Source organism: Amborella trichopoda, chromosome 12 (genome assembly GCF_054954075.1).
Source record: "Amborella trichopoda isolate Santa Cruz 75 chromosome 12, AtrichopodaSantaCruz75HAP2 v2.0, whole genome shotgun sequence".
NCBI classification, from domain to species: domain Eukaryota; kingdom Viridiplantae; phylum Streptophyta; class Magnoliopsida; order Amborellales; family Amborellaceae; genus Amborella; species Amborella trichopoda.
In genome coordinates this window covers 44,727,649-44,737,678 of record NC_142347.1, presented here as the reverse complement: position 1 = coordinate 44,737,678, position 10,030 = coordinate 44,727,649, and the positions used below count along the sequence as shown (strand labels likewise).

The following is a 10,030-nucleotide window of genomic DNA, read 5'->3' as shown; positions in this document are numbered from 1 at the left end:
GATGGTGCTCCTCTCTCCCCAAAGTTTTTCTAAACCTTGCTTGTGTGGATGTTGGTGTCCCTCTCTCTCGTTCTCGCCCTCGTGTGAAGATGATGGTGCTCCTCTCTCTCTCTCTCAAGTGTAGATGATGGCGTCTCTCTCTTTTTCTTGTGTGCAGATAGGGGTGACAATCGGGTTGGAGAGACCGGTTAACCCGATCTAGGTCCGGGTTTAGGTCCAAGTTTTGGTCCCGGTGGGTCGATTCTGGGTCCAAAACCCTAGACCCGATTCGGATCCGAGTGAGGTCCGGGTTCAGACCAGATCCCAACCCGACTCCCAACATATATGTACACATACACATACATATGTACCTATAAATATACACATATATCGCGCACCTGTGTACATGTAATATTTTGATAAATTTACCTATTATTGTATGATGTGTGTATTTGAAATATATATTTTTGAATATTATTTTAAATTTTTTTTACTTCGGTTTTAGAACCTAACCCAAACAGGATAGGGTTGGGGTCTAAGTTTTGGAGCCGATGGTCAGGTCGGGGTCCAAAACGCTAGACCCAAATTGGTCGGGTCGAGGTCGATCTGGATCAGACTTGAGCTATTGCCACCCCTAAATGTAGATAAATGGTGCACATCTCTTGTGTGCAGATAATGGTGTACTTGTCTTTCTCGCGTGTAGATGATGGTGCCTCTCTCTCTCGTATGTAGATTAACTGAGGAAGCTGATTAGAAGGGTAGAAATTAGAATGCTATTCCAAAATGAAGTGCCTTACTTTCTGTAAGGATTATTGAATGGTGAATTGTCTAACAATGGGTTCATAGTGTGGGTTTCTCTCTAAAGGTGGAGCAGGAGCAGCTAATGCTTTCTTTCCTTAAGAATCAGTTCATGTGTAATAAACCAAGTTAAGTTATGGAGACGAAGACATTTAGAAAGATGAATGTTCACCTTTTCCTGTTCATACCCATACTGAACGCAAACATGTCCGCCCAAACTTTAACGCTGCAAAGGATAGTTGATTGTGCTCATAAAAGTGGATTATTATGCTAAACTCCTCACCAGCCAAACGATTCAGATTGGTGAACATGCTACTTCAGATTCGGTACTGGTACTGGTACTGGTACTGGGGAAAGTCGTATAGAAATTGATGAATGAAAAAAATAAAATAAATTGTGAAACGAGCATTGTGGGTTTTTTAAGTTTGACCAGAACCCCATCGATTCCGATTCAAATTGGGCGATCCAAACTAGTTTCTAGCATAGTCATCGAACTAAATTGTTAGCTTAAGGACTCATTTCCTTAGAGAGAGAGAGAGCGATTGATTCCGGTTCGAAGTAGGCCATCCAAGCTAGTTTCTAGCATAACCTTTGAAGTTTGAACCAAATAATTAGAGGAAGGGCTATTCTTTTTTGTGAGAGTGTGAGAGAGAGAGATTTCTTTTTTTGGATGAAGTTTATAGGCTTCATGAAAATAAAATAAAAAGCCTTACCTCAAATCTTCGTCCGGGAAGCACTTTCAGCAATAGAATTATCCATGATGGCTCTAAAATCAATAACAATAAAATTTGAAACTCAAAAAATAGGATAAGATTTTACAGATCTGTGAACACTATATTATTTTTAGGGCAAACTAGACAGTTTAGATATTTTTTTTACAATATGCACTATTTTTAGAGCTTGAAATCTTTGTTTTTTTTCGCAACCACAATGCTTAAGCTGATATGATTGATGTAAAGGTTTCTTAATGCTTGAATTGTAATTTTTGATGAGTTATGAGGTGAATATTTACTTATTTACTAGGTTTGCAACCCTACCAAACCGTTTTCTTTCTTTTATTAACGTTTAGAGAGTGAGAAGCAAACTTGCCAAAAGAAATAGATAGATACAAAAGTTTGAATTCCTCCCAAAAAGAAATTTGATTCCTTTAGTTGGGTTGGTGATGGCCTCAAATCTAATACACAATTTTTTATAATGGATTTCCAAATTCATAAAGGAAAATTGTTTCATACGAGCTGGACTGCATTTCTACATTATGCAGTCCATAGGTGTAAAGCACTCATCTTAAAGATAGATGCAAATAGGTGGTCCATCTAAAAACAAAGGTAACTAACGGTCGAAATGTTTTCTTAATTATACTTATTATTATTATTATTATTATTATTATTATTTTTCATATTCATGATCTTCATATTAAAGATTATATATTATCTAAAAATTAGGACTAATTATATTTAAAAAATGTATTTATTATCAAGCCCACCTTTCTACAATATGCCGGCTGGCCGCATAGAAACCGTGTCCATTCGTAAATATCTATATTCCTGCCGAATAAATGTCCTACTCTATGAGGCTATAAAGAAAAAAACACATGCAAAGAATTAGAGGGCTAAAAAGCTCCACATGCTAGAAGCCAAAAGGCAGATATCACCTCTATATAAAATAATGCTTAGGCCCTTATCAGATCCAAATCAGATTTGCTTTCTTCTTATTGGTTTTGTCCATGATTACTCCCTCCAAGCTCTATAAATAGAGATGAATTTTTGATGGCTACAAGCCTCAAGCAAGATTTTAGGGTCCAAAAATAGCTTAAGAGACTACATACAGAGACAAAATGGGGATCTGGTTTTCTTTTGCTAATGTGATTTTGATTGGTTTAGGCCTTTGTGCCCTTGTGGTAGCAGATAAGGGAACTGCCACATTTTATACCCCTCCTTATGTTCGTGAGTCTCTCTCTCTCTCTCACATATATTCGAGTGTGCGAGCTTGTGTGGCATTTTAATGGTTTGTCTCAAGATTGTCTGTCTGACTCGGGGCAAGCCTGAATTCGACCAGGCTGAGAGGCTGGCAATTATAAGTCAGAAAACCTTGTAATTGCCGGAATCTCCATCTTTTTTACTATTTACTATGTCTTAGAATAGCCTGATGGAGAGGCTGGCAATTATGGGGCAGAAAACCTTGTAATTACCGGAGTCTTCATGTTTTTGAGTATTTACCATGTCTCAGAATAGCATGTCTGTCTCGAACTCAAGGCTGGCACTTATGGGTGAGGAAACCTTGTAATTATTAGAGTCTCCTTGTTTTTTACCTTCTTAGATACAGAAACAAGATTGTTGAATGTTGAGATCCCATCAAGATATTTACTTAATCAACTAGGAAATTAATATAAGTAGCATCCATATAGGACCATGAGAACTAAAGCATAAAAGCACAAATACAACGAGAACAAAATGGTTTACTTGGTTCACCTCAAAAGGGCTATGTACACAGGCATGGTAAACTAAAATCTGTGTATAGAGTCACCCTTTTACCCCTACAAAAGAGCCTAGTTGAGCAACACTTTTGACCATCTCTCCCGACCGGCATCATTTACTGATTACCCATATCAATTTCACAATTAAACCACGAAGAAAATCATGAGAGCAGCCGAGACGTTATCTCACTAAAAAGAGATACCATCACAATCTCTATAAAAATCGATTCTCTATAAGAAACTAGCATAACATTCAATGTACGAGGCACCATCACACAATTTCTCTCTAGAAAGCTACTTCTCTGTCTTGAGAGCCTGTCTCTCATTGCAGGAGTTTCATTCTTCTCTCTTTAAAGGAAGCCCATATTTCCCATAAAGGAAGCTACTTCTTTGCATTCAACATAATAGTTGCATACGTATTATACATACTACTAGCTTCATGTAACCTCAAGAATCTGTTATTGAGGTGAATGCTCCTCTAACTTAAGCTGACATTGATGGCCTTGATTAGAGGAACGATTCCTCTCAACCGTCGATTGTTCGCAATAGATTGTTGATTTTGGATGTAACATAATCTGTGTCCTTATGCACTGTTTTAAAACCCAGAATCAAGTTTTAGATTGTCCACCCACTCAACCTATTTGGATCGGCCAAATCAATATAAATCATACAATTATCAGCCTAAGCCACTAACACCATGGCTATGCATAGACCGCATAATGTTAGTTTTTTCTTGAGTGTCACAAATCGCATACTGTTATTCTTTTTTTTGGGATGAAGCATACTGTTAGTTTTTTACAGTAAACATGCATGACAAGCTTGCTAGTAACATGAACTGCTTGTGCTTGCAACATAGCTTCTTCATGCGATGGATTCAAAAACGAAGGAACCATGATCGCGGCTGCTAGTGATGAGATATGGGATTCAAAAAGAGCATGTGGCCGAGTTTACAAGGTTAAGTGCACTGGTGGCACTAACAACGGTGTTGAGCACCCTTGCAGGGGCTCAGGCTCGGTGACTGTCAAGATCGTCGACTATTGCCCCGCAGGTTGCCGTGGCACCATCGATCTCTCTCAAGAAGCCTTTGAAGCCATTGCAGACCCTGATGAAGGCAAGATCACCATAGACTACCACCAGTAAGTGAAATCCACTAGTTTTACCACCATCGTTAGGGCTACAACTATGCCAGTGTTGGGCTGGGCCAGAACTGGCCCATGCCGGGCCTGAATTCATGTGGCCCACAGATTAGCTTAGGCCAGGCTTGTCCATAATATGTAGATATATAAAATATATATATATTTTTAATACAGTATGAAATTTTTTTATATGAGCTGTCTAATCTTATAGTATGAAAGCAAGGCACACCTCAAAAACCCTCAGGATTTTGGATTTTGGATATTGGAAAATTCCTTAATTATCGCAAATTATATATATATATATATAAATATATATATATATATATATATATATATATATATATATATATATATATATATATATATATATATGAAAAACACTACGCAACGTGAAAATAAACAGTGATTTCGCCTACCCTCATCACCGTCCAAAGTTCATTGCACGGTCATGATTGTTCGGTAGTGTTTTATTTTTCATTTTTTTTCTACAAATCGGAATGAACTGAAATTTGGAGCGTGTATTCATCAAAAAATAGGAGAATCTTTAAAAATTATAAAAAAAAATATTTTACCTGAAAACAATTGACCAAAATACCTCCAAAAGTTTTGGGGGTATTTTGGTCAATTTAATTTATGAATAATTGTTTTTATATTTTTATTAAATGCACCTCAGTAAGATGTACATACCTTCCAAATTTCAGGTCATTTTGATTTGTAAAAAAAAAAATGAAACACTATCGGACAATCCTGACCACGCGATAAAATTTGGACGGTGATGAGGGTATGAGAAATCACTATTCATTTTTTCCTATAGGCGTTGGATAGGGTTGAGGGTTTAGGAAAAGTCTTTCAAACGCCTATAAGAAAAAATAAATAGTAATTACGCATACCCTCATCACCATCCAAATTTTATCGCGCGGTCACGATTGTCCGGTTGTGTTTCATATTTCATTTTTTTTTCTATAAATCAAAATTACTTGAAATTTGGAACGTATATTCATAAAAAATAGGGGAATCTTCGAAAAATATATATAAAAAAATTGACATTAAAAAATTGATCAAAATACCCCCCAAAAGTTTTGAGGGTATTTTGGTCAATTTGTTTGCGGATAATTTTTTTATATTTTTATTAGATGAACCTCAGTAAGATGTACATACCCTCCAAATTTTAGGTTATTCTGATTTGTAAAAATAAAATAAAATAAAACACTACTGGACAATCGTGACCACGCGATGAAATTTGGACGGTGATGAAGGTAGGCGAAATCACCATTCATTTTCACCTATAGGTGTTGAGAAGACTTTTCCATATATATATATATATATATATATATATATATATATATATATATATATATATATATGGGTAGATATCTTATTATCCGTTATTTTTAACTTTTATATCTCATCAGATCCAAGAATTGAAAATATTACTTATAAGCAAAATGATTCAATCTTTTCCATCTTCCAACTCCCTAAATCATTTTGACCATATATTATTGACCTCAACAACTTATGAAATGACTCTATCTCTATCTCTCTAAAACTCTATCTCTCTCTCTCTCACATCAGTCTCTTTGTCAAAACTCCATCTCTTTCTAAAACCCAAACTCCATATATATATATATATATATATATATATCTCTCTCTCTCTCTCAAAACTCTATCTCTCTCCCTAAAAAGTAAACTCCATCTTTCTCTCTCTAAAACTCCATCTCTGTCTCTTTAAAAATCCATCTCTCTCTCACATATGGGGTGTGCACGTGCTCGAGCTCAAGCTAAACTCCTTGGCTGGTAAACTCACCGAGAAGCGAAGAAAGAGAGATGGAGTTTTAGAGAGAGATAGATGTAGTTTGAATAGGGTGTCATTTTAGTATTTGTTTAGGTAAAAAATTTATGGTCAAAAGGGTCAAGGGGTTGTAAGATAGAAAAAATGAAGACATTTTGCTTACAAGTAATAATTTTAATCATTGGATCTCATGAGATATGAAAGTTAAAAATAAGAGATAAAAATATATTTATCTTATATATATATATATATATAGAGAGGGATAATCTAAACTTCACAACCCTTCAAATTACAAACATTCAAAATAAAGAGAGTTGTGAATGATGAATTTATTAATTTTATAATCTATTTTTTAAAAAAGTTACTTTTGTGGGGCAATTTTGTAAATATTACTACATGACAAAAGGTAATTTTGTTATCTCCATAATAGGTAAAATTGAAATTTTAATTAAACTACAATGGCGCTCTACAAATAAAGTTTCAGGACAATAACTTCCAAAATGACATTATATTTTTGTGAAAGTTTCAAATTTGCCTTTGTTTAATGTTACCTATTTAAATAATTTTTAATAAAAAAGTAATCATTATTTTGATAAGTATACCTATCGAACCCTTTCTAACTTGAACCTTTGTATTTTGACGGGTTGTTAACTCTAGACAAACCCATATATACGGTTAAAATCTATTTTCATACCTAATTAGAAAATTTTAAGTTTAAAAAATGGTTAAAATCAAGTAGATCTATAAATATATAAAAATATTAAAAATGGACGGTCTAGATAATGTGTTGCAAGATGCAATATTTCTGGGACTCAAAAACATTTTTTTTTCATATTCATCCATCTCAATGTCGAGATGATCAATTAGAAGGTTTTTTCAACATTAAAACAACATTTCCGATAGATTTTTGAGGTGCATATGTAATTCTACATTTTAAGGTTGCAACCTTATATAAACTTTTCCCTATATATATAGATTATGTTCTAAAAGAAGATTTTTGATTGTTCGAGGTTGATGACCTATATATACTGGTATACGTGATACTATATATAGATATATAATGCAAGAAAAGTGTTTATATAGGGCACCAACCTTGTATTGTAGAAGTAAGTTGCATTAGAAAAACACCCTAAAAAAGGTTAGTCCAATTTTACAAAACTCACTATTTGACCTCAAGATGTATAAATATTAAAAAAAATGGGTTTCAAGTAATAAAATTAATACATCTTGTAACATAATATCCGGATTGTCTAGTTTTTAGATTTTTAAGTGTTAGTAGATCTTTTTGATCTACATCAAGTTTATAGCTTTAAATTTCATATTTATGAGAGAATATAGACGTTGAGGCCATTGTAAAGCTTTTTAGCTTTTTGACACTGAAACCGCATCTTTGGGCATTATTTTAAGGTGGGCCTTTGATTATTTAAGTCCAAAGCCGTATGCAAATCACACCCACAATATAAACAGTGTGGTTTCTATAAGGTTGCAATCTTAAACAATTCAATTAAGACACACCTTTAAATTTTATTACAACATGCAATTTAGATGTAAAAAATAATTAGGCTTATTTAAAAATCTATTTTAATACCTAATTATAAAATTTTAAACTCCAAAAATGGTTAAAATCAAGTAGATCTATAAACATATGGAAATCTTGAAAATGGACGGTCTAGATAATGTGTTACAAGATATACTATTTTTGGGACTCAGAATCTGTTTTTTTTTTTCCATATTTATACATCTCGATGTTGAGATGATTTGTTAGAGAATTTTTCAACATTAAAACAACATTCTCCGATGGATTTTTTAGGTGCATCTATAATTCTATATTTTAAGGTTGCAACCTTATATAAACTTTTTCCCAATATAAATATGTAGGGTTGGCTCGAGCCTGGCCCTTGGGCCTTATTTTTGGGATGATCCCAGCATGAAAGTAATAGTAAATAATAATCATAATAATAATAATATTGATGATGATGATGATGATGATAATAGGTTCCATTAATTTTTTTTTGACAATCAACCTTAATTGATGATCTAAATTCTAGAAAAAAAAACTTTGTTTCATGCAAGTTGGACCGCGTTTCTACATATGCGGTCCATAAAGTGTAAAGCATCCATCTTAAAGATGGATGCAAGTGGGTATGCCATATAAAAACAATGGAAAATAACAGCCCAAATGTTTTCTTACTAGAATTATTATTTTAATTTTTAAAATTTATTTATTTTTTCATTTTCATGATCTCCATGTAAGAGATTATATATCCTTAAAACTTAAGTCGTAAAATCTATCTCCAAAATAGATTTATTAAGAGGCTGGCATTTCTACATACACGGGCTTTGCCGCATAGAAACCGGGTCCCTATAAAAAAGGTATGTATTGCATTGAGAAGACAACCCAAAAAAAAATATCTTATTTAAATTAGGAAAAAGTTTATATAGAGCCGAGGCTCTAAATAATCAAATTCGAGCCTACATCGAAAATTTCACTGAAGATGTTGCTTTGATGCTCAAATATCCTCAAAGTGATCATCTCGACATCAAGGTGCATGGACATGAGAAAAAAATGAGTTTGGAAATCATTATTTTGTAACACATTTTTGGACTGTCAATTTTAAAGATTTTCAAGTTTTCATAGATTTCTCGATTTATACTCTTTTTGAAGCTTTAAACTTAGTAAATAAAGATAAAAATATATTTTAAAGCTATCAAAAATATTTTCAGTATTGAAATCACATTTCTCGATACTATTTGAAAGTAGGCTCCAATTTGATTGTTTCGAGCCTGAGCTCTATACCAACCGCACCCTTTAAATTATTGTTACTCATTATCTATGGTTTTTGTTGTTCCACAGAGTTTGAAACTGATGCGACTCTTGGTGGGATTTGGAGGCTTGGACTCTGTTCTTGATACCTAGCAATATGAAGAGGTGCATTCTGGATATATGCAAAATAATAATGGGTATTTTGGCCATAATCATATGCAGCACTCTCAAGGCAAGCGGATGGTGTTGCCTGTGGAATGTTTGTTATATGGATCTTATCTAATAATAATAAATAAAGCGTGGACTTTTCCAAGTGTTATGCTCAATGAAGGAGTTCGTGCTGGAATTTATGAAGAAATTTATCTCTAATTTATCTACTTTTAATGTTTTATGAAATTTCAAGTATTCCTATGATCATGTATATTTTTGACGGATTTTGAAATTCAATCAAATGATATTACTATAATACTATCTACTTCATTTTTTGGGTGTATTTTGATATTTTTTTTTCAATTTATTAAAGGGTGTGGTTTATATAAGGTTGAGACACTAAATTTATTGTCATATCTACTTATAAAATTTAAAGTTTCAAAAATTTAAATAGTGTTGAAAGATAATTTTTCAATAGCAAAAATATTTGGGATACCTTGAAAATTTATTCTCATATCTACTTATAAAAATTTAAAGTTTCAAAAATACTGTCGATTAAGCATATTTATAAACACTTAAAATATTGAAAATAGATGGCCCAAGTAATGCATTACAAGATGCACTATTTTCCGGACTTGAAATCCATTTTTCTTACATGCCTATAAATCTCGATGTTAAGATGATTGATTTGAAGGTTTTCTGACTTCCAAACAGCCTCTTGTATTAAATTTTTGATAGGCGCTTTAATTTGATTGCTTAGGGCCTCAACCTTATATAAACTTTTTATTTCATCAAATACCCTCTAAATGACTCGAAATAAACCACGCCGGGGATAATCTTACAAGGCATAATAGGTTATCTTTGTTGAGTTACCATTCCTCAACTCACGCTTACGCTTTTTATTTTATGTGATGGTATACTATGAGGACTTTAGTACAAGG

The 10,030-nt window shown here is 33.2% G+C and overlaps 1 protein-coding gene across 1 annotated transcript; it reads left to right on the top strand.

Annotated features, from left to right (window-relative positions):
• Window positions 1-2,542: 2,542 nt before the first annotated feature.
• LOC110007381 (EG45-like domain containing protein) lies at window positions 2,543-9,252 on the top strand. The gene is made up of 3 exons (XM_020668109.2): window positions 2,543-2,720; window positions 4,107-4,386; window positions 9,030-9,252. Exons 1-3 carry the CDS (start codon window positions 2,612-2,614, stop codon window positions 9,034-9,036), a joined length of 396 nt encoding a protein of 131 aa, XP_020523768.1. The 5' UTR covers window positions 2,543-2,611; the 3' UTR covers window positions 9,037-9,252.
• Window positions 9,253-10,030: the final 778 nt, after the last annotated feature.

Excerpts from the sequence above, each read along its gene's own strand:
- LOC110007381 (XM_020668109.2), top strand. The coding sequence starts at position 2,612 with ATGGGGATCTGGTTTTCTTTTGCTAATGTGATTTTGATTGGTTTAGGC. Across the intron at positions 2,721-4,106 it reads TTATACCCCTCCTTATGTTC|CTTCTTCATGCGATGGATTC; the intron begins GTGAGTCTCTCT and ends CTTGCAACATAG.